Genomic DNA, 27,461 nt, shown 5'->3' with positions numbered 1-27,461 from the left:
TTTTTAAAGATTTGTGAAAGAATGGGTCACTCTAAAGAGCTCACTGAATTTGAGTGTGGCATTGTAACCACTGCAACAAGTCAATTTGTGCAATTTGTTTCCTCATAAATATTCCACGGTCAATGGAAGCATTTAGGAACCACAGCAGTTCTGCTATGAAGTGGCAGACCGCATAAAGTTCCAGAGCAGGGTTGCTGAGTGCTGACGCACACAGTGTGCAAAAGTCACCAACGCTCTGCTGACTCAGTAACTGCAGAGCTCTAAAATCTCCTAGGCATTAAAATCAGCACAAAAACTGTGCGCCAGGAACTTCATGTCACGAGTTTCCATGGCTGAGCAGCTCCTATAGGTAAAATGTGTAGGCTGCCCAGTTGATTTGGCTGTAGTGCATCTTAGCAAGAGAGGGGGAAAAGAGAAAGAAAAATGATATAGTTGAGAAGCTGACACAGTTTGTTGAAAAAAAAAAAAGCCCTTTGAGTTGTTGTTTCTTGAGGAACCAGATTTTGTATTGTTTACAGTTGTCTTTTTGTCCAAAATGCACAATAAAACATCTATTATATGTGAAGAAGCCAACATATAAATTAGCGCAAAGGAGTTGAGTCTTTACAAACAGTCAGAGGATGCCTGGACCTTCTCATTAGTGAGCATGAAACCACACGTGTGACTCACATATAATAACGCTGATGAGTTTTATTTGTTGCAGGCTACTATTGATTTTGTTTGAGAGATATCCTTACCCTGAGGGCAGTCTGAGCAATGTAGTAACTATCTCTTCTGTTATTCTGACACTTTCCCAGAGCATCAACAGTCTTACTGCACTGCTGGGAAAGAGCTTTGTAAGTAGACCCAGGGGAGCAAGACAACACGAAGGTTCACAGTGTTGTGTGTGTGTGTGTGTGTGTGTGTGTGTGTGTGTGTGTGTGTGTGTGGAAGCATTCATGTGTTTGCGTTAGTGCGTGCATATGGTGTATATTGCATGTTTTAATGGACTATATGATACTGAACATACAATATTCCATTAGGGAATTCACTTGTTTTGGTGACAGTGTTACCATGTCAGTAATAATTCATCAGCTAGGTTTTGTGATGTGTATACTGCATGTCTGTCTGTGAGTTGTAGGAACAACTATCATAGTTTACAGAATTACAGAAGTGTAATTTTTGTATGATAAAGGAAAATTTACTTCAAGCACAATATATAAAGTGTATATTATTTTTTCTTTTATTTATAAAGTTCTAATGAATGTATTTATGCCTAATTTGTATTTGAGACTAAATGGTGAGAAACATGTGACCATATGTGATTCACACACACACATGCGCGCACTCACACAGAGATGCACAGACAAAGGATGCTTCCTTAATGGCAAAGTCTGACATGGCTTTTACATAACTGAATCAGGAATTATTCTTTTCATGCTTCATGTGATTAGGCTTTAATGTGTCAATTATACAGCCTTTCCCATTTGTCCACCAGATCAAGGTAGAATGAACCATTATCCGTGCCAGTCAGAGGGCAGAACAACCAACTGAGCTGAACCATTGCACCATAGCACCAACAGCCAATCTCAGAGAGCTGATGATGATGCCCACCCCACCCCCACCCAGTGTTGCCATGGTAACAGAGCAACGAGTACCTCTATAGCTCTTATATCTGTGGTTATGGTTGTCCGTTTCCATTTTTAGGTGCAGGGATTGATCACTATTCTGCTCACCAATCATCGAATCAGGGTGGCACTGGGGCAGAACATCTGAGGATGGCCCCAGCTGAGACTGACTACCTGCTTCTTACATGAGAAATCACATAAGAGGGAAAATCTGATGGAACCTAGGAGAGATGAAATTTGTTCCATCCACCACAGGTGGAAACAGCCAACCTAATGTATTTGTGACCAGTATCACTACAAATTTGTAAAAACCCTCATTAGCTTGCAATCTAAATATTTAAACACATTTTACATTAATACGCAGAAAATAGTTGCAACCTCTTGACATCACACGTTGATGATGTAGAAAAACTGGTGTCTCTCTGAACCTAACCTGAGCATGATGGAGTAAGTGTTGATTAAAACGGTTTCTTTCTGGCTCCTGTATCTGCTGGTACAGTTGAAATTGCTTAGCAACACTGAAGAAACTAATTAAGAAATTATGTGTTTGGGGTATGGCTGTGAACCACAATGTTATCACATGATAACAGTGTTAGTCACAAGGGTGGTGGAACCTGTTAAGATGCAAATAACCATGACAATACACACAACTTTGTCTCTTAACAAAACCTGCAACAACATATTATTTTGACGTGTGGCAGCATATCAGGACTGCTCAGCTGTATTAATTCACAATTAACTACATCAGCTACAGTATTATTTTACTCTATTCTTTCTCTTTTATTACTGTAGACTTTAACATGGAATGTTTCTGTCTGCAATTTTTGATTTATGCAGGTATTTTTGTTGTGGAGAAAGCACTTACGATTTGTTTAATCTACAAAACAAACAAACAAACAAACAAAAAAATCACCAAAGATTTTCTCATAAGACAACAGAAAGAAACTCCTACACAGTTACTTCTAGCATGCTCAGGAGATGCTCTGTATCTAAATAATTTATTTCTCTAAGTCTGATGAAATCTTCTGGATGTGACATCATCATCTGAAGTTCCATTAGGTTCCTCTTGTGCTTCATTTACATCTGCTATCTTTTATTTTCATCATGAAATATTTTCAGAGAACATAAAATTTTAAAAAAATGTTTGTGTGCTAATAGGCCTGAAACACCTGGTTGGTTTTCTTTGACTATGGTTATCCTATAGACACCAATAACATTATGTATGGTTTTGTTTTGCACTCAAAGAATATCTGCAACAATAACATGTAGTACCCCTTATCCGATTTAGGGCTTCGGTGGTGCTGGTGCCTATCCCTCTGTCACTGAGTGAGAGGCAGATTACGCCCTGAGCAGGTCACCTGTCCATCACATAATTGCAGTTACTGTCCTCTACAAAGTATTGTAATTTTCGAGACACTTAAGATAAATGCACTTCTTCAAGGATTGACTTCTGGAACATTTAACACATATTATTAAATTATTACTCCCTGAAACCGATTAATATTCTAACATCATTTTAGGAGTGACAGTAAGGTCTAATCAAGCTTCCTTTTTTCTTTCAGACCTTCTGTGGAACCAGCTCCAAGTTTACATTTGGGAAACAAATACCCTCTGCATTTAAGATTGGGCTTAAAACTATCCTTCTCGACAAAGCATATAGTCAGGGCTGGATCAGGGCCCTGTTTCAGGAAGCCCGTTTAGAAAACTCAGAGTGAAAAACGACACTCACGGTTGAGTAACCCCGAACTGTCCAACTCGGAATATTCCGTTTCAGAAAGGCTGATAACAATTAGTTCAATCAACGCGGAGTTGCTACAACCCCAAGTTAAGCACGCGCACGAGGATACATAAAGCCCCGATCAGTGGAGCACAGATTAAGCGAGTCACCATGGAGACGGAGGGAAAGAAGGCGCGGTCGACGTATTTCACAGCGCTCGAGGCGGAAATTCTGATGGCAGCATATGCCGACAGCATGCACATCATGCAGAAAAAAAGTAACACAGCCGCAGCTGCAAAGGAAAGGGAGCATGCATGGCAAAACATAGCCGACAGAGTCAATGCGTCAGTGTTAATTTAAACATTGATCTAGGGATTTCCACCCATATAACACGTTATTTTATCATATGTCATTCTATTTATTATGTTATACATTTTATTTTGTGATGTGATGTGAGCGCAGGTGCAACCCAACAGGCCCCAAACGTTCCTGGCAGCAAGTAAAAATGAAGTATAAAAACATAGTCCAAACAGGTAAGGTGTAATTGTATTATGAGCCATAGTGCTTGGTCTGTGTGTCCTACGTAAATCAATTGCAGTTAGAGGCTACAGTAATATACCACCTGTAAGCACATATTGAAATTATCTGAGCACATCACAAGTACACATTTGCCTACTCTGTATGCCCAAATGTGTGCCGTCACAGCCAACAGAAAAAAAGCGGAGGCCCGAAAAACAGGTGGGGGTCCTCCACCACCACCACTCACAGAGGCTGAGCAGTTGGCCCTCAGCCAAAACAGTGGGCGCCCTGTGGCTGAAGGCATCTCTGCGGGGACATCCTCTGTGGCAACAACCCCACAAGACACAAGTGCCTACATAAATCCAAAACAATACATGGCGTGCATACATCCATTCTGCACAGTCACCTTGACCAAAATGAACTATGTCGTAGTGAAGTTACTGTCCTACTGACAGAGAATGACAGTCATCAAACAGTTAGGTGAATAAACAACACTGAGACACTTGGAAACTGTTAACGTGCTGCACGGGTGAGGGCCCAGGGAGAGACTCACACACACCGAGCTGCAGTGGTACGTCTTTATTATGAGCATAGCAGTGTCCTTTAATTTTGCATACATGCGTGTGTGTGTGTTAACCTAACAACAGGGTGAGCTCCCTGTTCCCAGAGACAGAGCGAGTAGTACATTCCGTACCTTTCCCAATAAGTGTAACATATGAACATATACCTCAATGCAACATAAAGCTCATAAAAGCGTTTCCACCCTGACACCTACTGATTTTGCCTTCTCTCAGTGTCGGTTGTCTCTGAGAGCATACTGACAATGAGGTGTATGGTGATTGGTATGTCTGGTAATTGCCATTTGCGCCCACATAAGTCATGAGTGACCTGTATGAACCCCATATTCTTCCAGTTGACGGTGATGGTGTACTGCATCTGGTGCAGCCCCCTGTTGAGCCAGACCGACATGCAGTTGTGAGTACTCGTAATACTCCACAGACTACATGTGTCAACAGTAGAACAGCAATGTTGTTAAATGTCTCCACCACAGGCACATGATGACGAAACAGTGACAGCTGCTACAGAGGAGGCCGCAACAGAGCCACACTATGAGGTATACAGTGTACAGTGGAAAATATAACAACTGACGACAATGTGGTACTATGATGACACCATGGACTTACTATGTCCCCGGCAGAGTGATGCTGGAAATGAAGAGGAAGAGGGTCCAGCCACTCCTACAACGAACCTTTCCACAGTGGGTTGTTCAGCACTGATTTACAACCAACCTAAGTAGGCATGTACTATGGATGCCAATGCTATGTCCCTTGTTGCAATAGCTCCCTGTGAAGCAGCTGTATAAGACATATCTGGCCAGGAAGATAAGAAAGTGCGACATGGAAATGGTGCACCTCCAGCTGCAGATCCAAAAGTCGAAGCTGGAGATTGTACTGCTGGAACAACAGTTAAGGGTGGGTGGAGTGATCATAGATGGACGAATCATGTCAGTGTTTGTACAACATACTAATATACGCATTTATTCTTTGTGTACAGGACATACAGGGTGACCAATAAAGGCAGTTGACCACAGTATCTGTGTATTTGTCTTGTAACATGTTGGGTTGACGGGTCACAGGAAATGGTTGTGGCATATGGTGTCTCTGACTGCTCTTCCATCCTGTACGTTCGTGGGTGGGTCAGGATGTTCATCGTGTGGATCACTGCTGTTGTCTGGTTCAGCTGGACACTGTTCACCTCTAATCGTGGCAATGTTGTGTAGGATCACACATGCCACAATGATGTCACATGCCCTTGCTGGGGTGACCCTGAGTCCACGAAGGCACTGGAACCGGGCCTTGAGCATTCCGATGGTCATTTCAACTCTGGCCCGTGTCCTGCAATGGGCCAGATTATAACGCTGCTGTGGGCCCGGTTCAGGGTCAGGGTAAGGGGTGAGCAAATAGGGTAGACATGGGTACCCCCTATCACCAAGCAGGTGGCCAGTGAACTCTCCTAGGACAGAAGAATACATGTCAGTGCAAACGTCCCTGTGGCAATTGGTCTCTGTATATTTCACAGTTACTTCGACCCACCATGTCCAAATTTGGTGCTCAGTGTACATTCCCGGAAGATTCGTGAGTCATGTACAGAGCCTGGCCACTTGGCTTCCACATTTGTGATGATGTTGGCAGCATCACATATGATCTACCCAGTGCAGAGAACACATATTAGCATCCATTACCATGATGCCATCACTTGTTGGTGTGAAATGCTACAGGGAATTATGTACCTGTACATTGATGCTGTGGACGGACTTCCTGTTCACATAGTCTCCTTCATTTGCTGAGGGTGCAATGATTGGGATGTGGGTGCCATCTATACAGCCAATCACGCCTGGGAACCCTGGAAATTTATGTACCATTTGAGTGGTAGTTCACGTATTACCACATCATGCATTGAGTTTTGTTCATCCTGATACCTGCAATTTTGTGGAATCCCTCTTTGATGAATCTTGTGGGTCTGTGACCGGGGAACACCACAAACGAGTGCAGGAGACGTTTCAGTGCTACTGTAACATTCCTGACTGCCCAACAGACGGTAGCCTTGGAAACGTGCTCAGCGTCACCGATATTGTACAGAAAGCTCCCGTTTGCAAAGAAACGGAGTGCGGTACAAAGAATATGTAATGGACTGAGCGCATGTCCGCGATGTGTCACATGCGCAATATATGGCCTGAGGATGTTATCCAAATAACTTATTGATTGTGCTGAGAAACGGTAACGTTCGCACAGGAAATCATCAGGTAATGATAAGATGTCCATACGCGCTCTGATCACTCTCTCCCGGCGGAGTGCTCTGCGGAGAATTTGGGCTTCAAGATCTACTGGCTCTTCAAGGAAGGGACACGCCATGTCTGACACTTCCTGCTGTCAGGTTTCCGACAAAGAGGCGGAGAACGTCAGGGTTAGTTGTAGTAAACCTGCTAGGGGGCAGGTTAGCTTCACGGCGTGTGTCGTCATAGTGACTCACTCAGGCTTCAGCTGAACTCGCTTTGTGAAACCGAAAACCCAGAGTTTTCGTTAACTCAGGGTATACTTACTCAGTTTTTCCACTAAACCGGCTTCCTGAAACACGGCCCAGGTGACTAAATCCTCGCTTAGTTATCCTGCCTCGCTTAGGCCTAGACTGCTGTGGGATTCCCGCGAGTGTTTCTTTTCACTCACTCACTTTTTTCACACACTCTTAATCATCAGTTATTATTAATCTCTGGCTCTCTTCCATAGTGTGTCTTTCTCCTTTCGCTCCCTACCGGTTGTGGCAGATGGCTCCCTGAGCCTGGTTCTGCCAGAGGTCTCTTCCTGTTAAAAGGAAGTTTTTCCTTCCCACTGTCGCCAAGTGCTTCGGGGACTTTTGATTTTTATGGGGTTCTCTCTTTATTATTGTAGAGTCTTTACCTCTACAATACCTCTTACTTTACCTCATTGAGGTAACTGTTGTTGTGATTTCATGCTATGTGAATAAAATATAATTTCATTTAACTTAATTTTAATTTAATTTTAAATTTTTCTTATTTGACTTCTGTGTTAAAACAGGAAAAAAAATGTCTATTTTTATCATATTTCTGTAAAGACCTAGGGTAATACTGAATATATACATTTCCTGTAGATTGTCTATGCTAGTATACATATTAATACATATTAGGTCATCATGCTGGCCTATAATGTCAAAGTAAAGTTGTCTGAAGGGACTGAAGAAGCCAGAGTTATATTGCCTGTGATAAAGATTTCCTTTGGGAGAGGTGGAAGAAGAGAGAGAGAGAAATTAAATGGTACAAGGAAGACATTACTGGGACCTATTACATGCACTGACACTGCTCTGGGAGCCATTAGCTTGCATAAACAGGTCATTCCTTTACTGAGCTGTACTCATTGATCTACCTTTGCTCCTCCTTTAACTAAATGAGCACAGCCAGTTCAGCACAAATGTTGTGGCAACCAAAGATTTTGAGGCTGACCTACAAGGTCTATCAGATGATTTAGTGGCTTCAATTAAGGTAGATATTATGGTGTGTTTAAATTTATGCATGCTGTACCATCTGTACTAGTAGTATGTATATCTGTTTCATGTTTTTTTTTTTTTTAAAAGGTTCTTTGATAAACTACTCCATGCCATAAACAACTACTAGGTGTACAATCTCTTTTTGCAATCATCCACATGACAATGTGCCAGAAGCCACGTTTTTAACTGCCAGTCTCACATGAATCCACAGAGACTTAAAGAACAGTTCATATAAGCTTGTTGGAGCCTTTATGTTTACACTGAGGCATTTGTTCTAAGGCCATGTCCCTTTACACCCTCTAGGCAGAAATGCACTCTGGGAGATGAGTTGATGTTGTAAAGCAGCATAATACAAGACACAGAGTGTATGCTGAAAGACTTCTAGTTGTAAAGTGGTCTCCATCTCTACAACTGTACCCTCAAACACACAATAATAACATGGACTGAACCACCACTCACAACCACTAGCACTTTATATAGCCTCTGTAGAAACTATCTACACCCTCACTTATCTTAACTGCACTACTGTATAGCTCTGTGTAAATAATCATTCTGTACATTCGATAATCTTTAATCCTACAACTGTTTACAACTTGCATAGTTCCCATTTCTGTATAGCTGTATATCTCAGATTCTGTAAAGTTATTTATTTCATATTCTGTATAGTTTTTCATATTTATATCCTGTTCATAGCCTGTACATAGCTTGTACTCACTACAGCCTGTACATACTTATAGTTATAGAATATTCACAACATACTTCATACCGTGTACATTATAACATACCATAATAGACCCATTTCTGTAGTATACTCACATATCTATATTATTGCTAATATACCGTATCTATATCACTAAAGCACTTCTGGATGGATGCAAACTGCATTTCGTTGCACTGTACCTGTGCATGTGCAATGACAATAAAGTTGAATTCTATTCTATTCTATTCTACATACACGTTTTTCTCCATTTTGATGTGTTGCTGAGCAAAACTGTTGATGTGTTTTGTTTCGGGCGGGGAGGGGGGGGGGGGGGGGTTGTATAAATTGGAAGCGCAAGAGGCCTTTGCATTTTTAGATATATTTTTTAATATAACAGAAATCCTTCAACAACATTTATGTAGAGTTCTTTTAAAATTAATAACATTTAAGCAAGGTAAAAAAAAAACCACACACACGATGTCAACAAGTGTTAACATTGTGTTTTCACAGTCCATCAAATATTTGATGGACCATCAAATGTTTTAAATGTTAAACTGGGAAATGTTTTTATTTGTTTTTTTTAACTTGATGCCAGTAACACAAGCCAATTGACTTGAAATAGTTATGCAACTATGTTGACATATTGGTACATATGCATTGGTGCACATCTCATATGTAGATTGCACACCAGGCACTACTAATGCTTAGACTGATTTTTCAGTAGCTTTACTAAACAAAAAACTAGGCATGCTAAACCCAGACAGATTTAAACAGTCTAATGGGTGCTGACCCACTAAAAACTGCTTCAGATCATCAGCGCTAACAATTAGAGTGGTAATAATAAATATTACATGGAAAGAAATATTACATGCAGAAAGAAACAGATGAATTTCATACTGTGGTTTTTCCAGTGTGTGGTGGATACAGGTCACAATAGTTTTTCACTCATCACCATCGCTATGCTAAGTAGGACAACTTGCCACGTGCTTACAGAGATTATCTAAGTACATTACATGTATCAAAAAGTACACATAACATTTATATACAAGAGTCTGAAGAATGATTTGATAGTAATGAAAAATAATCCATGTCCACTGTGAGAAAAATAGAAAATATTTGATTTTCGTTGTTGTTTTTGTTACATGCATATACAACTACTATAAAGCCTCATTTGTATAGCCCTCTAGGCTTTTCCTCCATAGATAAAGGGGAAACCCTGAATTTTAACATTTTAGCATTTGGTTATTTTGGAGGTGTCCCGAGGGTCACCTATTGTGATCAATAAATCAGCAAAAAGTTGTTCCCATTGGAATGTTAACTCATTCACTGCCATTGACGTCTATAGCCGTCAATGGCAGTGAATGAGTCAATGGGTTTAACTCATTCACTGCCAATGGCTGGCAGTGAATGAGTTAAGCGCTTTACTCAATGAAAATGACAGAGTTGTTTGGGGAAGAAAGATTTGTCACCACACAAAATAACCTTTGTGTTACCTTTAAAAAAATCTGTCATGTTTAACACACTTTCTATTTATGCAGTCCTTATGGGAATATTGCCAAACTATAGAGTGGAGAAACTAGGCTTTATATAAAAACATCAATATCTCAAAGCTTTTGCCAAGTCTTGTTAACAACACTGAGTGAGAACTGCCAGAGATAGTTGACTAAATTTGCCTACAGTCAACTTTACAGCTTCACAAAATCCTTTTATATCCATAACAAGCACCCACTAAAATAATTAACTCTGCAGAAGGGGGTCATTTATTGTGTCTGATAGTCTGCAATGCTACTAAAAAAGAAAAAAAAACGTACAGATTTCCATGAAATTCGTTAGACAGACAATCCTCAGGCGGTTGAATAATTGATTCAGTTTTGGTGGCGATCTAGATTTGGGATTTCTTTCCTGAGACAATTACCCCATTTAGCCGTGACTATCAAAACTGTTTTCAGCCATCAAACTAACCGAGATACAGACAAATGCAAATCCTAAGGGTATGTTTCCAATAGGAGCAAACTCTTGCATTTGCAGCACTTTTTGCTCACTTTTTTTTCTTCCGTTTTATCCATTTACCTGATGTTCTAATAAGTTGTCTGACAACGATAAGCAAAGACGTGAGAACAGATGGATGTGTGATTCTGGCTTTCTCTCTGTTGTCTTCTGATTCACTGTGACCCAGGCCAATCGGTTTGGAGTGAAGGAATCAACAGCCATGCTGAGAGAAGGAGGTTTAAGCTCTCTCAGGATGTAGCCAAAGAAACATATTGTGTACACACCCACATATAGACACATCGACAAATAACAACGTATTTTCTATTCAAAAGCAGTTGTGAGGGTAAAACACGAGGGGTGTTTAATTATAAACTATTGTGGATTAAAGAACTAACTCACAAACAACAAAGGAAAAAGGGTAGCACTTTCTATTTCAGCCAAGTATTAATGTGCTGTTAGCGGGGTAGGGTGGAAACGAGAAGGTAATAGCAAGTTATCAAAGCTTAATTTCCAAAATAATATCCAAAGCTCAGTGATATTTTATATTAAAATTTATGTAACTGGTTAATAACAGATCAGAACCCGGGGGTAATAATGTAGTAACAAGCATGTTGTTGGTTTGGTTAATTTTTCATTTAAGGTTTAACCCTGGAGAAACCATGGGGTCAAATTTGACCCCATGGTTTCCCTAGAAAACCAATGGGGTCGGCTCTGACCCCATGGCTTCTCCAGGGTTAAATGTTTGATACTTTTATTTTGAAAGACAAAAGTGGCAGTAATAAAAACGATGGCAGAACGATGGCAGTCTTGTATTTCCAGCCTAAATTCGGCATTCCTATTTTAATAATGCAAACTCTTTGGTCAAGTAAATAAATTTAAAACCTTAAAAATGAGTTTGGGAGTGAGGTCCAAATGCTTGAAAGTAAAATTCTCAAGCATTATCCAAAAACATGCCATATCAGCAATGAATCCAAATTTAACATTTCTGGTGTCTGCAGTCATCTGTAAAACATGATGAAAGATCTCTCATGGTTTGGAGGAGCATTTCGGCTAGAGGTTTGGGGGATCTTGTCAAATCTGATGAAATTGTGAATACAGAAAAGGGCCTTGAAGTTTTTATGCACCATTCATCTGGAAATATTCAGTCTGTCTGAAATGTGCAAAAGTGCTTTTGGACATTTCAGCAAATCACTCCACATATTTACCATTTTCTTGGCAAAATATAAAGAAGTGATGGATGCGTAGTACTGTAAATGTTAAACTATTTACTAAACAGCTACCCATTTCCAGTCAACATGCTGAACTTATATAAATTCTTTAGTGACAGATAGAATTTTGCTTATAGTTTGCAGTTGTCTTTCTCATTGCTGGTGAAATATCACTTTAATGGCATGAAAAGTGTTAAGAAATGAGTAACTTGTCCCTTTAAAGAACATATGATAATTTAAGTGTTCCTCCTACGCTCCAAGATTCTGAATTGTAGCAGTCCAATGCTTTTGGGTTGTTTTACTCACATATCTAATTTAAGGTCATAGGGTTGAATTTCTTAAAAATATTTTTAAAAAGGCCAACTTGCCGACACTTTTTATTCATCAACACAAAAACAAGCTTTGTAGTTTCAGCTCATTATATGTATACACATAGCGATTTGTAATGGGCAATACTCACTAAGTACAGGATTCCTAATAATCCAAGAAAAAGGGAAGTCATGCAGTTCACCTCAGGCTAACAGAGATTATGTCAAGCAAAATAAAATTTTTCAAAAAAGGCCTACTATTACTATGTAATAGGCATTATAATACCTATTTAGTATGTGCAACATTATTTTACTGCCCTGGTATTCATGTGTTATCACTCTTCAAAGCTAAAAATAAAACAAAAACACAACAACAGAGACAATTTGAAGCTTTTATAGTCTTGTTTTGGGGTGCCACTAAATTTTAGGTTGTGAAGCCCAGAAAAACATGTTTCCCCAGCAACAGGAAATTAACATGACAGTGAAATCAAATTTTGATATTAGTGTAAAAGGCCCTTCTAGTTGCTACCAACATTACAAAGGTGTGACTGCAAATTATAGCGGGAGAAAAGCAGAACAATAAGCAGAACTGCCATTTATGCTTTGAAATAAATATGCATTCATACCCTTGAGGAAATAGCTGCAGCCTGAGGCTTCAGACTTCACAAAGCTCTGCCTCACTGCCTCACTCACTCACTATAACTGTTGATTTAATTAAATATGCTAAACATTTTCTAATATAAACTGAGCTTTCACAGCGCAGGACACTGATTGTTGTCCTAGTCTATAAATTTGAGGAAACCATCCTTTGCAGGGCTCACAACCTTATTGATTTTCCCTCTGAGGCTTATTAGTTTATGAAATCCTGTATTTCCTCTGTCTTCCTCTCCAGACTGAGGAATTGTTTAAGAGGACAATATAAAAGGAACTCAAACCTTGTACCTTTTTTAGAAAAATTTAATAGCCAAGAGCTTTTTTTCTATACCAACAAAAATGTTCAGAAACCAGTCAGAAATATTAGAAGATCATATTATACTGGTTTCTAACTAGCTGCTTAATGTAATGTGGGGTTCTCTAAACTAGGATGGGCCATTATTTCAGAAGCCTGGATAAATGTCTATAAATATTATATAGATAATTATGACTTTGGTAATCCTCAACAGTTCTTCTCACTACAGTTCCAATACCATTATTATGAGGAAATAAATGCTTCCAGAAGCCTCAGCAGTAGATCCTGCTTAGTGTTAACAGATAATGTCCTGCCAACATGCTGTGTGTGCTAAATACAACATGTTACACAGACGTTAGCCTGGGCTTTATATTAACATGTTACAGTTAGCACTCACCTCAAAGAAATAACCTTGCCTAAGAACGGTTTGACAGCGCATTAACATGGCTGTAGAAGCGTTTCAGTTCTATGACCAGACGTATATTCACATCCAAAACTGAATTATTTCTTTATCAAAGTATCTGTGCTTCTTGCAGGTATCTTAAGAATTTATGGAAGATTTGTAGGGAACACCATTTTTAAAAATGGAGAAACTGATGTTTAGTGGTAAAAAGAGTGCTTTTCTGGGTAATTTATGACACCAAAACTTAAATAACTTAACTACAATGGAATTTATACTGTGTCATTTTTGCACGCCATGCAAAAAATTCCATGCCATTCCATGCATGCAGAACTTCTAAAAGTAGGACTGTTTTTGCAGCAGGCTAACATACATGAATATTTGAGGCTAAAAAAGCTTGTATCACTTAAGATGATGTCAGCCTAACCCACATGGCAGATATGTGTGTCTATCCCAACAACAGCTGGACCTAATTTCTTTTCTCAGTTGGAATCAGAAGCATACAAAATGAGGAAGAGGGCTGAGAGTTAAGATATTATTTTAGTAGTGGGCACTGTCCCGTCAATATAAATATTTATAAATTTGTCCATAGACAGAGGACACTCATTACAATATCAGAGACGTGTAAAGTTCACTTGCATCTTTGAGATAATTTTCAGTCTGTTATAAGAGTTTAAGGTGGGCTTAAAAAAAATCAGCAGCTGGCTCTCCACTAGAACTAGAAAGTAGATAATGTCTACAAGGGTTTCTAGGGGTTCAGATTACAAACAAATATAAACACACATTCCTTGCAAATGCATCTTTTTAAAATCCCATGCACTTCTCATTATAGCTTCCAAAGCATTTATTGTTTTAACATCTCAGTCACGCCTGTAATAATTCCCCCACCATGTTTCCATCGCCTGTGCAGTGTGTAGGCTTCCCCCATGTGTGGTTGTGTTGGCATGGAAACAGGAATGACATTATGATGTGTGTGTATTGAATTTTTCACCCTTGTCCCCAGAGTTCCACACAGTGAGGAAGGCCTAACACCATCCCCTCCCCCCACCTATTACATGATAGGGGGGCAGATTCTTTTAAGATCTCAGCAAGCACGTCCATAAAAACTCAGCGCTCTCCAACTGCTATGATCTTTTAAAGTGAGAGCAGACCCTCTGTGTAGCTAACAAATGCTCCTGAATGCTCCCCAGTTTCTGTCTATCAGAACACTCCTGTAAAACGATTTTGTTGATAGGAGGCTTTTGAATAGAGGTCGTACCGTTTGCTGCTCTATGAATGATAATAAGCAGCAAATTATCCCAATCAGTTTCAGGAAATTTCAAGTATTATTTGCAAACCAAATCAACATTCAGAAATGAATAAAATATCCGTCTCTTAGTATGAAATTATCTTCATTACATTGCCCCCTTGTGGCTATTCTATAGAGCGAGCGAGGCACAACAGGCAGATAAAGCACCAGCCTCAGAAATGACCTAAAGGTTTTAGGCTTGTTGTCCCCATCTAGTGGTAGCACAAGGGTATATAACCGTCCATGTTACTGTGCCTGTTAATCCCCAGAATAAAAACACAGATCAATTTGACAAGCTGTCACATTTACTTTTATTGTAAAGGTGATATTATTCCAAAATATTAATATGTTAGAGGAACAGAGATAAACAAAATGAGGGAAATACATCTAGAAAACATCTACACAAGACTTTGGTAAGAATCTTGGGACACATTCTTATCAAAAAATTCCACTGCAAAAAAATAATACATTTTCTAATAATGCTCCAAACCATATAGATGTCAGCTGTGGTGCATCTACATGTACAACGACATAGCCGGGTATAAAGTCAACTGGGCTTTTTGTTCCCTAGAAACAACTGAACAACTGAAGGCATATAAAACACTGGAATGGCTGGGCACCTGTGCTTTAAAGTCTGGAATATACTGTACTACTTAAGGATACCACAAGATATAACAGTTCTTCTTTTTATGAAAACAATTTATAGTTCATAATTATATTTTTCAAGATATAATATACCACAACAAGTTTACAGTAATGTTGCAAAAGAGTCATGTCAGAGCTAGTTTGAAAGCACAAAAGAATCAGCTTTAAAGTTTAAATCCAGACTTACAGAGAAATGTTTGACTTTTTTTCTTCTGTTAACGACAGCTGACCTGATGTCTGGATTTAACCTATACGGATTCAAGAATGTGTCATTTCAGCCCTAAACAGAGTGCATTGGATCATTGTGCAACAGTGTGCCCTGTACTCTTCCCAGTCCACCCATCCTCCCATCCCCACCACCCACTGCTCCCCTACTCCTTCCTAGCAGGGGTGAACATTACAAGCTCTGATCTCCTTCCTGTCCTTGCAGCTGGACAGCTGGGCAGTCTTAATTTTCTGCTTTACTGTCATGAGGCGTTCTTGAATTCCTCCGCCGCAAATCTTTGTACATTCTGTCCAACTTGACCATGGTCTCATTCTACACCCTAAGAGTAAGAAAAATGAGAAAAAAAGAGGTACATTGTAAGTGTTGTAGTCCTGAATCAGCAAAAAGGATGGTGGATACCAACCTGGATGCTCGGAGTTGCCTTCAGCTCTGCCCTGTTTGCTCCTCCTCTTTTCACGCTGTTCCTTGCGACGTTTCTTCTCATCACTGTTGCCTTGTCCTCGGTTGCACTTCCTGATTTTGCACTTTTTCCGCTGGATCGCTTCGGGACAAGGATCTCCGCCAAACTGAGGCTCAAGCATCACCATGCGTGTTCGGATTGTATGACCTTTCCCACAGGACTTATTACACTCTGACCACTCGCTCCACTCTGTCATGACACAGTCTATGGCTAAGAAGAAATATGAAAAAAAAAGCCTTAATAATGAGTAACCGTACAATAAATCACACGATGACACAAAAGTAATGAAGGACATTAGTTTTAATTTCTGCATCAAATTTTAGTTAACATTTGGATCACTGTCTTGGAGAAAACGTTCTATCCCTGTGAAGATTCAAGATATGCCTTGACAAAATCCAATACTCTGAGTCATTATGTAAGAGAATCCATGATAATTACCATATAACAAAACAGACATTTCAGTGGTCCATTCATGCAGGAAGTTCAGTCTAATCTTATTTCATTTGTTGAAACAGATCTCAAGAACTCTCAAAAGTGTGACAAGCAGACTTTTTGCTTTTTTCATGTTCAGACAGGTTCAGGAAGGGTTAGGCATGTTGCTACTCACATCTATATCAATATACATCAACGCAATGAGAATAAACAAGAAACTTAGAATACACAAGATAAAGACCAACTCTGTTTATCTGCCCTTTCTTACTGTGACAGAAGTCCCCTTATGAATGTAAATGTTCACATGAAGACTCAAGTTTTCATAACAAGTATTAGATGATAAATGACATAAATTAATAAATTAGAGATGAACATGTTCAGTGCTTGGTTAATTTCATTACTTACGACACTCTGGTAGCATGCACTTCTCAACCTGTTCTAATTCTTCTGTACACTCTCCCAGTTCCACAGGCGACTTGAGCATACGCTGCCGTGTCCTCAAACCCTTCCCACAAGTTACACTGCAATCACTCCAGTCAGACCACGGAGTCAGTAAGCAGGGAATTGTATCTAAGCCAAAGAAAAACACATACTTTTTCTCATTTGCTTAGATGAATGCAATATCAAACATATTCTACAACCTGGTTTCCAAATGAATTGGTGCATTGTGTAAAGTGTAAATCAAAAAATAATAATAATAAAGCAATGCAGAATAGTACAAAGTGAAATAATACCAAGTCAACTTATGAAATGTTAAGACTGAGAAATTTGTCTTATTCAAACACACACACACACACATATACATATATATATATATATATATATATATATATATATATATATATATATATATATATCTTTATCTTTCTTGGGTTGATGATGATGAAGAAACCCAAGAAAGAGGAGGAGACGAGGAACCATCATGGAAGGACAGGCCCCTGCACGGTATGTACCACCGGCAGATAGAGGAGGTGGCTGATATCCAGAAATCCTACCAGTGGCTGGACAAAGCTGGACTGAAAGACAGCACAGAGGCACTAATCATGGCAGCACAAGAACAAGCTCTGAGCACAAGATCCATAGAGGCTGGGGTCTATCACACCAGGCAAGACCCCAGGTGCAGGCTGTGTAAAGATGCCCCAGAGACAATCCAGCACATAACAGCAGGGTGCAAGATGCTAGCAGGCAAGGCATACATGGAGCGCCATAACCAAGTGGCCGGCATAGTGTACAGGAACATCTGTGCTGAGTACAACCTGGAAGTCCCGAGGTCAAAATGGGAGATGCCCCCAAGGGTGGTGGAGAATGACCGAGCTAAGATCCTGTGGGACTTCCAGATACAGACGGACAAAATGGTGGTGGCTAACCAACCGGACATAGTGGTGGTAGACAAACAGAAGAAGACGGCCGTAGTGATCGATGTAGCGGTTCCGAATGACAGCAATATCAGGAAGAAGGAACACGAGAAGCTGGAGAAATACCAAGGGCTCAGAGAAGAGCTCGAGAGGATGTGGAGGGTGAAGGTAACGGTGGTCCCCGTGGTAATCGGAGCACTAGGTGCGGTGACTCCCAAGCTAGGCGAGTGGCTCCAGCAGATCCCGGGAACAACATCGGAGATCTCTGTCCAGAAGAGCGCAGTCCTGGGAACAGCTAAGATACTGCGCAGGACCCTCAAGCTCCCAGGCCTCTGGTAGAGGACCCGAGCTTGAAGGATAAACCGCCCGCAGGGGCGTGCTGGGTGTTTATATATATACAGTGGGGCAAAAAAGTATTTAGTCAGCCACCGATTGTGCAAGTTCCCCCACTTAAAATGATGACAGAGGTCAGTAATTTGCACCAGAGGTACACTTCAACTGTGAGAGACAGAATGTGAAAAAAAAAATCCATGAATTCACATGGTAGGATTTGTAAAGAATTTATTCGTAAATCAGGGTGGAAAATAAGTATTTGGTCACCTCAAACAAGGAAAATCTCTGGCTCTCACAGACCTGTAACGTCTTCTGTAAGAAGCTTTTCTGTCCCCCACTCGTTACCTGTATGAATGGCACCTGTTTGAACTCATCATCTGTATAAAAGACACCTGTCCACAGCCTCAAACAGTCAGACTCCAAACGCCGCCATGGCCAAGACCAAAGAGCTTTCGAAGGACACCAGGAAAAGTATTGTAGACCTGCACCAGACTGGGAAGAGTGAATCTACAATAGGCAAGCAGCTTGGTGTGAAAAAATCAACTGTGGGAGCAATCATCAGAAAATGGAAGACGTACAAGACCACTGATAATCTCCCTCGATCTGGGGCTCCACGCAAGATCTCATCCCGTGGGGTCAAAATGATCATGAGAACGGTGAGCAAAGATCCCAGAACCACACGGGGGGACCTGGTGAATGACCTGCAGAGAGCTGGGACCAAAGTGACAAAGGTCACCATCAGTAACACACTACAACGGCAGGGAATCAAATCCCGCAGTGCCAGACGTGTTCCGCTGCTGAAGCCAGTGCATGTCCAGGCCCGTCTGAAGTTTGCCAGAGAGCACATGGATGATACAGCAGAGGATTGGGAGAATGTCATGTGGTCAGATGAAACCAAAGTAGAACTTTTTGGTATAAACTCAACTCGTCGTGTTTGGAGGAAGAAGAATACTGAGTTGCATCCCAAGAACACCATACCTACTGTGAAGCATGGGGGTGGAAACATCATGCTATGGGGCTGTTTTTCTGCCAAGGGGACAGGACGACTGATCCGTGTTAAGGACAGAATGAATGGGGCCATGTATCGTGAGATTGTGAGCCAAAACCTCCTTCCATCAGTGAGAACTTTGAAGATGAAACGAGGCTGGGTCTTCCAACATGACAATGATCCAAAACACACCGCCCGGGCAACAAAGGAGTGGCTCCGTAAGAAGCATTTGAAAGTCCTGGAGTGGCCTAGCCAGTCTCCAGACCTCAACCCCATAGAAAATCTGTGGCGGGAGTTGAAAGTCCGTGTTGCTCGGCGACAGCCCCAAAACATCACTGCTCTCGAGAAGATCTGCATGGAGGAATGGGCCAAAATACCAGCTACTGTGTGTGCAAACCTGGTAAAGACCTATAGTAAACGTTTGACCTCTGTTATTGCCAACAAAGGTTATGTTACAAAGTATTGAGTTGTATTTTTGTTATTGACCAAATACTTATTTTCCACCCTGATTTACGAATAAATTCTTTACAAATCCTACCATGTGGATTCATGGATTTTTTTTCACATTCTGTCTCTCACAGTTGAAGTGTACCTCTGGTGCAAATTACTGACCTCTGTCATCATTTTAGGTGGGGGAACTTGCACAATCGGTGGCTGACTAAATACTTTTTTGCCCCACTGTATATATATATATATGTTTGAATTTTATTCCAGCACTGTGTTGTATTACCACTTCTTTTAATAACACTGTATTGAATTTGGGAAGTAAGGAAACTCATAGCTGTAATCCTGTTCTGTTCTTCCTCACTCTCTCTCTATCTGCCATAGGCTATTTTTTTGTAAAAGTGGACGGCCTGGACTGTAGACAGCCCAGTTTAGCACCATTTTTTATGGGTTTTGACCTTATCTGTAATGAACTAAACCAGCATCTTGACAAGTATACTTGACTCCATGCTGTGATATAGTGATTTGCACTACAGAATTGTCTTTTAAATGTCGTGCTGCCAAAGTTCTTAATGTCATAGCTGTTTTCATTTTTAGCCGTGTACATTTTATTCTGATATCTCGTTGGATCCTCTGAATGATTTAATTATATAATTCAACACAGGTGATGATATGCTCAAGCTGATATCAACAAAGGTTACAAAAAATATAATAATGTTTTACTATTTTTTTCTGCTTTATTTCTGCTTTATTTTTATTAAATACTTTGTAGTTAAACACCTGGTGGAGTAGCTATTACAGAGACATAAAAAGTACGAATACTGTTAATTTAGCACAGCTATGGCATAAACCATTGGGTGATGGTCTAAAGAACTTGTTACGCACTGTATAATCTATGTATTTATTTTACAAAAAATGTTCAAATTTCTTAGTTTTAACATTTGACACTTAAAAATATTGCAGCAAGTAAATACAGTGTATTAATTATTGTATCATTATTGTATTCAGATGTTATTTACATTTTTATACAGCATCCTGACTTTTTTGGAAAGTTGTAACAAATGTTTTATTTTAAATGCAATCAAAACGTATAATTGAAACTTGGAATGAAGGTACTAGAAAGTTTGTCATGAGGGAACAAGGGGAAAAAAATAATTTCAAATGACAGAAGTTCAGGCAATAACTACAGGAAATCCATTTGGTTATATCAAAAAATAGTTTTAACACTTTACATAATGTGAAAACACTGACTGCTGAAATATATTGTGATTGGTGTAGATAGTGTTAATGGGGCAATTTTCACCAGATTTTCACCGTAGGAGGTTTTAGGATAGTTGTGGACTGAAAATGATGCTACTCACGACATTCTGGCATCATACACTTCTCCACTTCTAGAACCTCTGCCCCACAAATGGAGCCATCTGCAGGCGGCATCTTCACCATTCGCTCTCTCCTCTTCATGCCAAGACCACAAGTGGCACTGCAGACATCCCATTCACCCCATTCTGTAACTAGGCAACTACTGGGAGCTAAGACCAAGAGGAAAGTGCACGGTACAGAAAATTCAGTGTTACTTACAGTTGAGAAGTAATGTGTTGATATGAAAGTTTGATAAACGGAAAATGAAAGCAAAAACTCACAGCATTCCTCATTTACCACACAGTTTTCAGTCTCCTCTGTGGGCAAAGTGCAGATTGAGCCATCATCGGGGAACTGTTTAACATAACGCTCCCTGGAACGTGTCCCTGCACCGCAGGACACACTGCATGGAGACCAGGTTATCCACTCTGACATCATACAAGTGGAAGCATCTTGAGAGTCAAAGGAGAAAGATGAAGCAGCCAATGAGTCCAACAAAGGCTGGATGATTTTGGCAACAGAAAGAATTATGAATTTTGACTGTACATAATCACAAATTGCATTGTATTTAATGAAACTGCATATAAAATGTTAATTGTGTTAAATATTCTTGGACAGTATAAGTGTGGTGCCCTTGCAAATTATTTACACAGAATGATTTGGCTTATAATCAAATCTCCCTGAATGACGCAGTTGTGATTTGCTTTTCTGTATTTCTGTTTTCATATATAATTCCTATGTTAACTATAATATTGTTTGTTGTTCCATACTGTTAATCTTTTATCTCTCTGCTGTCTGTTGAGGCAGATGGCCTGTATCCCTGAGTCTGGTTCTCCTGGAGGTCTGTTATAGTTAAAAGGGATTTTTTTTCTCCCCCCTGTTGCTGAGCTGAGTTTCTTTATATAATATCTACAGATCTTGATCTCATTAGCAACTTTGACAAAGCCAATATGACTATGGAAAAAAAGTTGCTTTCAAATTTATGGTAATTATTAAAAATAAATTTCAAAGTGGAATAACACTATTGTATCGTTCACGATGTTAAGTGATATTACTATTATTATTAATACGAATGCTCTAATCATTCTTACTTTCTTTTTATCATCATAAGTTTGATTGTACCAGAAACACAAATACAAAAAAGTAAGAATGATGTTAGTGCAGACTCACTGATAATGCCCGTGCCACATATAAATAACAAAATTGGCCTTTTTACCGTTTTTTTTTGTTCGTAGTCATTTGTTGTTAAAAGTGAAGGATTTAACAGAGAACAGGAAAATAAAAAATGGCTTGAATGTAGGCATCATGCCTGTTTTAAATGTGGGCGCAGTCTTAATGGACAGCTGAATTCCTCACATTATTTATTCATACGTGTCACGAGTCATCTCAAAATACAGAGCACCAACACCTTTCTCCAAGTGTAATAAATGACAAACTAATGGCTAGGTGAAGTCTGAAAACATAAAACAAGTCTAACCCAGCCCTGAGGCAGTGCTCCGGAACACAGAGTACAATTTACAGCCAAATGTCTCTTATAAATAAATATGCTTAATGGCCTCTTCGAAACAAAGTGTTCTCTTCGCCTGTCTTTCTACTCTAACGTTCCTGCTGCTGTAGAGTGCTACCTCGGGTATTTTATGAATAACAAACAAAAGAAGCATTTCAAAACATGCCATAACTTTTTCAAGACATTAATGGGTACGATAATTATCACAGATATTAAAAATGCTCATAAAGGTGCTCAGTGGATGGGGAATCTGTGGAGGAATCTTAATTAATTATACTGTTTCTCCATCTTCAAAGCAGTCTTCTATTTTTTTCTGGCCAACCCAGTGCGATTAGTTTTTGTTTTTAGATAAATACCCACCCTCATCACTACATCCAGGCCCCATGCAAGGCTCAAAATCCTGAGTGTGTGGGCAGGGAACACTGAGGTCCAACTGTGCCTTCAGCATCCTCTGCCTCATTCGTTTGCCCTTTTCACAAGTGGCCGAGCTGCAGGCAGACCATGGAGACCAGTTTGAGTAGATACATGTCTCAGGAGTATCATCTGCAGGATAGAAAGGGGAATAGGCGTTCTATAATAGCCTACCATTGTTAAGTGTGCTTTTAATCTTGGGTGTGTGAAAAAGAGAAAATGGAACAGGATGCAGACCTTCCTCTTTCTCCTCCTGGGCAATATCTGCTACAATGTCATCCACATTGTCTGGGACAATGTTGCACTGTTCACCCTGTGAACACAAGACAGACATTTATATTGCTACAATAGTCCACCGCTGTGGAAGTGGTTTGTTGCTCTGGGTTTCTGTTTATTCTTGTTCAGTCCTTCTATTCACCTCCTAGGGCTAGCAGAAGCACACAGGTAAGCAAAAGGTCACCATACATTTAAAATGATCCTAGTTGTGGTAGGCACACAATATAGATAATGACTATAGAGTACAGGAATGCATTTCATAATTTGTGGATGTCAACACAGAATCATGCATAAAAAATACCCACAGCTGCCTCTAGATGCCACTGAAGGACTGCTAACCTTTGAGCCCTCTTGCAGCGATAATGTTTCATCACTCCTCATAATTGAAAAAGCTTAATATCTTGTAGAAAACTAATTTAAATACCTGCATTAAATGGTTTAATTAACTAAATGTTTATGCTGCACTTCTTCACAAGCTGTACTGAACATCACAATACTAGTGCTGCACATATTGCTACTACTGATATCATTATATGACAAAAAATTAAAATTTTTTAAATAAACCACTAATTTGTTCATAAGTGGTTTAAATATACACATTTTTTTCACCGTACTGCCCTAACAGAATGCAGGAAGTGAATAAAAAATGCTCCCTAAGCTTTTTTCTTCATGTTTGGGGAGGAAACCCCTATCTCTCCCCTTCATAAAGGAATCACTGGATTGATGAGTTTTAGTGTGCTGTAATGGAGCTTTCTTCAGATCACCAAACTGATTGCACTGAAACACTTTTCACAACTAAAATACAAAGTGTGGTAAAAAAAAAAGAATGATCAACTGTAAACACTGTATAATGACTAAATGTTTACCTTTAGAGGTCGGTGTATGTCTGTCATAATGAAATTGGGTGCATTATATCACTATTCCATCAAAGACACAACCAAGACTTGACTGTTAGGAAAACAGACAAACCTTTCTGGCAATGCGTTCCACCATCACCCTCGCCACAGGGGTAATAGCACCCCCCTCAGGATCATAAAAAGGGCTTTGTGGATGATCCAGACTGGTTAAGGGACGAATTTTTTCCTGGGGCACACTAGGCTTGTTAGGAGACTAAAAGAAGCACAGACAAAGAAGGGAAAAGGGGGAAAAATACATGAGCCACAAGAAAGTGGAGCTTTAGGATTTTAAAAATAACACTCTGACAAGACTTCTTTGAAAAATACATTTTCACGTTAAGGACAGTGAGCGCAAAGTCACAAAAGTTACACAAAATGCAAGTTGAACAAAGGACAAGTTTCAAAGTCAGAGAGCAGCTGTGGACGAGCAGTGTAGTTTTTATGGGAGCTACTCTCAGTCAACAGTAAAGGTCTGCCAGCAGGGGGCTGATAGAAGCACCACCGCCAGAGGCAGTCTGGAGGCAGAAGACCAGCTCATCCTTCAACCCCCACTGAGGCCACCCAAAAGAAAAATAGAGAAAGAGCAGAGCTGTTTTTGTTTGTCAGAGAGGTAAGGATAAGCAAAAAGGTGAAGAGTGGTCATTAATCAACCGTTACTGTAAAAGTACAATGGTTGAGACTTGATACTCTGTTACAGACCTGTGCGTTTAACAACTTTGTAACAAAGACGCAACGTCTCATCCTTCCAGAATAGCAACAACAGACTTCTTAAAAAGCTTTTGCACTACTGATATGGTCATTCTTTATTCTCAACAACAAATAGTTTTATATCTCAATACTTATTTTATTTTAGCAATATTTAAATAATGGAGATTAGAACAGTGGAGCCTTTTCATTGCGCTGAAAATGTTGCATTTGGATAGAGTAAACGTAAGAGTGCACTGCATTACTTAGATCCTAAAGACAAAATGAACATTTGTGTTAACATTGCTCCAATACATACAGTTCCAAGAAGGAACTTTTTTTTTGTGTTATTCACATGCAATTTACTGACATTTATTTGAGGCAGAGATCTGCAGTCATTACATTATGTTAAAATGCATGTCAAACAAAAGCCAAAAACTGTGGATTCAGACTTCCCTCAACCAGCATTAAAGAAGAACAATTGTTGAGGCTCATTGCCACAATTGCCTTTTATATTTCTTAGCCTACATACTTCTTTCGGTTCTTCTAGGTCCACTTGTGAGAGGAACAAGGTGTTCCTCTCACAAGTGGTAAATTCACATATTTTAAAATCCACTGCTGAATACAATTTTGTATATTTGTACAGTAAAAAACAGAGGAAGAGAAAAGGTTAAATTAACCGATAGGCTGGCCAAAATAAACAAGAGGCTACAGTTCAGTGGGTGAACTGTATGAGCTCTAATACATCAGCCAAAAGTTTCATACATGTTTAGTCACAAAATTTGGTCGAACTGTAAGCCTAATCTCTTGGTGCTGACAGGAGATATTGAGCATGCAGCACCTGAGAGTGAGGGCTGAAGGAGGGACATTGCTCAAGGCTTTTAGAGGAGAATTGGATGGGCGATGACACTTGAATTGTTGCAGCCTGGCGGTTTGATGTGAGAGAGGGAGTGATTGTGAATGTGGGCAGACAGGCAGATGAAGAGGTTGGTATAATGACAAGGTCAAAATGTGAGTGTGAAGGGAAGTCTCAGCTGGTGATGAGAGCGAGGAAGGTTATCCAGGGGGTAAAAGGCAGAGCGAACAACAGCTTGCAAAAGGCTGCGATTGCCCAGGGAATGTGGGGTTGTAACCTTATTTGAGTGGGGGACACTAATGTTGTTGTTGCATCATTTTCAGAAGGTTTTAGTTAAAATTAGTTAAGTCAAACCTTAACTGCTTATTGAGCATGCATTAAGACAACTTAACTAATTAAATTAATAAGCTATTATGTTAACAAGTTTTGATATTCACATACAATGTTTAGTAACATCTCAGTAGTAAATTGTACAATCTTACATTTTAACAAACATAGAAACACTGGTATAAGTGCTTTCCTCACCATATATTAGATTAATGGTAGTTCCTCATGTTTCACTTTAGGAACGGCTGATGTCACAACAAATTTAAAAACATTTTACATAGCACAAGCACGCTTAGAGCAAAAACAGAAAAAAAAACACTTTACTGTGCCATTGTTTGAGGGTAAATTAATAACATATTACATTTAATTTTATAAAATTTGTACCCACCTCATATGACACCCCACTATCAGTGCCTGCATCCCAGGGGATTAGGTCCTGGACCACCTTTTGGACCCAACCACACTCCTTTGTACACAAGTCCTCAGCAGACAGACCTACATTCCAGTCTGGACTGGGCCCCAACATCGTCAGGAAGGACATGAGGTGACGTGTCCGGTCTACTGAAAATTCTGCTGAGGGGGCAGCCCGCCTGAGGAAGAGCGTGAGTATGAGTTCTGAGTGCATCAAACCACTTTGTGAGTAAGGGAGAGCCCAACTGACAAGTGGGAATCTCCAAAGGCTGTGGCACACAATGGATGTGTCCTTCATAACACCTTAGGGTAAGCTGCACCTGTTCTGGACAAAACGTAATCCAGTAATGCATTTGCTGTATCCTCATGTGTTTGTGGGGCCATGCATTTTCAATTTTGCCCTCAAGTGTCCCAGAAATGAATGAAACAGTTTGCAGGTTACTGAGATTTCTGAGGTTGTGGAATGTTTAATCAGTCCATCAATCACAAAAGAGTTAGCTGAACCGAATCAGGTGTCTTTAATGTTGTGTGCACATTCAAGCTGTGATGTGAAAATAAATATTTTGTACTTCTGGTTCCTGGCACATTGGATTTTGCCATGCAACTTGGTCCAAGATTATTATAGTTTCACAAAGGTTAATATAAATTGAAGCAGAAATAAGAAAAACAACACTCTCAATATTATGCTCAGCTAGAAGGAAAGCTTATCTAATATTGGAATATTGTGGAATTTTACAGGCAGCATATAAGAAGATAAATATACAGCTTAAAAGTCATAGTAACTGATAAAAATTTCTTTGACATTTTTTATAGATTCAGATTGTCAGACCACATCTATCTCCACACTACATTTACTCTGTTCTAACACTGGAGACTCACACACTTGCACCATCTTACTTGACCAATGATTAACAGCAAAACTAATTGCAAGAATTTTTCCAGATAACAGAAGAATATTTAGGAGCAAGAAGCTTCTTCTAAGAGATACAATTAGCCAGTGATTCCTCTTCACCTGTCATCATGGCTACATAAACCTATGACTTCAGCCAACTCTGTCCTGCACTTGCACATTCTGCTAATGATGCCTCTGAGGAGCTGAAATAACTG

The 27,461-nt window shown here is 39.7% G+C and overlaps 2 protein-coding genes and 1 long non-coding RNA gene across 4 annotated transcripts in view; 1 reads left to right on the top strand and 2 right to left on the bottom strand.

Moving 5' to 3' along the window:
- Nucleotides 1-4,013: 4,013 nt before the first annotated feature.
- On the top strand, nucleotides 4,014-5,593 carry LOC146583190 (uncharacterized). 2 transcript variants are annotated; one of them, XM_085280475.1, is made up of 5 exons: nucleotides 4,014-4,204; nucleotides 4,755-4,818; nucleotides 4,895-4,957; nucleotides 5,042-5,101; nucleotides 5,184-5,593. In XM_085280475.1, the coding sequence occupies exons 1-5, from the start codon at nucleotides 4,014-4,016 to the stop codon at nucleotides 5,409-5,411; spliced, it is 606 nt and encodes a 201-aa protein (XP_085136601.1). In that variant the 3' UTR covers nucleotides 5,412-5,593. The 2 variants fall into 2 exon arrangements, with proteins under 2 accessions (XP_085136601.1, XP_085136611.1); XM_085280485.1 differs by lacking the exon at nucleotides 4,014-4,204 and having other exon boundaries at nucleotides 4,684-4,818; nucleotides 5,184-5,315; nucleotides 5,398-5,424.
- Nucleotides 5,594-5,679: 86 nt separating this feature from the next.
- Nucleotides 5,680-6,240, bottom strand: LOC146583189 (uncharacterized). The gene is made up of 3 exons (XR_014893104.1): nucleotides 6,134-6,240; nucleotides 5,937-6,048; nucleotides 5,680-5,856 (listed from the first exon to the last, which is right to left on the bottom strand). It is a non-coding gene; the product is annotated as an uncharacterized LOC146583189 (long non-coding RNA).
- An 8,791-nt stretch (nucleotides 6,241-15,031) lies between these two features.
- Nucleotides 15,032-27,461, bottom strand: part of spon1a (spondin 1a) — a 56,380-nt gene continuing 43,950 nt past the window's right edge. Inside the window, exons 8-16 of the mRNA XM_085268271.1 lie at nucleotides 26,332-26,533; nucleotides 24,150-24,290; nucleotides 23,142-23,217; nucleotides 22,854-23,036; nucleotides 21,268-21,438; nucleotides 20,989-21,156; nucleotides 16,913-17,077; nucleotides 16,019-16,285; nucleotides 15,032-15,934 (exon numbers count right to left, since the gene is read on the bottom strand). Coding sequence (XP_085124397.1) covers nucleotides 15,771-15,934; nucleotides 16,019-16,285; nucleotides 16,913-17,077; nucleotides 20,989-21,156; nucleotides 21,268-21,438; nucleotides 22,854-23,036; nucleotides 23,142-23,217; nucleotides 24,150-24,290; nucleotides 26,332-26,533 — 1,537 coding nt within the window. The 3' untranslated portion in view covers nucleotides 15,032-15,770. The remainder of the gene's footprint in view (nucleotides 15,935-16,018; nucleotides 16,286-16,912; nucleotides 17,078-20,988; nucleotides 21,157-21,267; nucleotides 21,439-22,853; nucleotides 23,037-23,141; nucleotides 23,218-24,149; nucleotides 24,291-26,331; nucleotides 26,534-27,461) is intronic.

The sequence above is a fragment of the Mchenga conophoros genome, linkage group LG1 (genome assembly GCF_057382185.1).
Source record: "Mchenga conophoros isolate Kocher_MC1m ecotype Shallow Benthic linkage group LG1, M_conophoros_male_GT1.1, whole genome shotgun sequence".
Taxonomy (NCBI): Eukaryota; Metazoa; Chordata; class Actinopteri; order Cichliformes; family Cichlidae; genus Mchenga; species Mchenga conophoros.
This window is presented reverse-complemented; position numbering and strand designations above follow the sequence as displayed.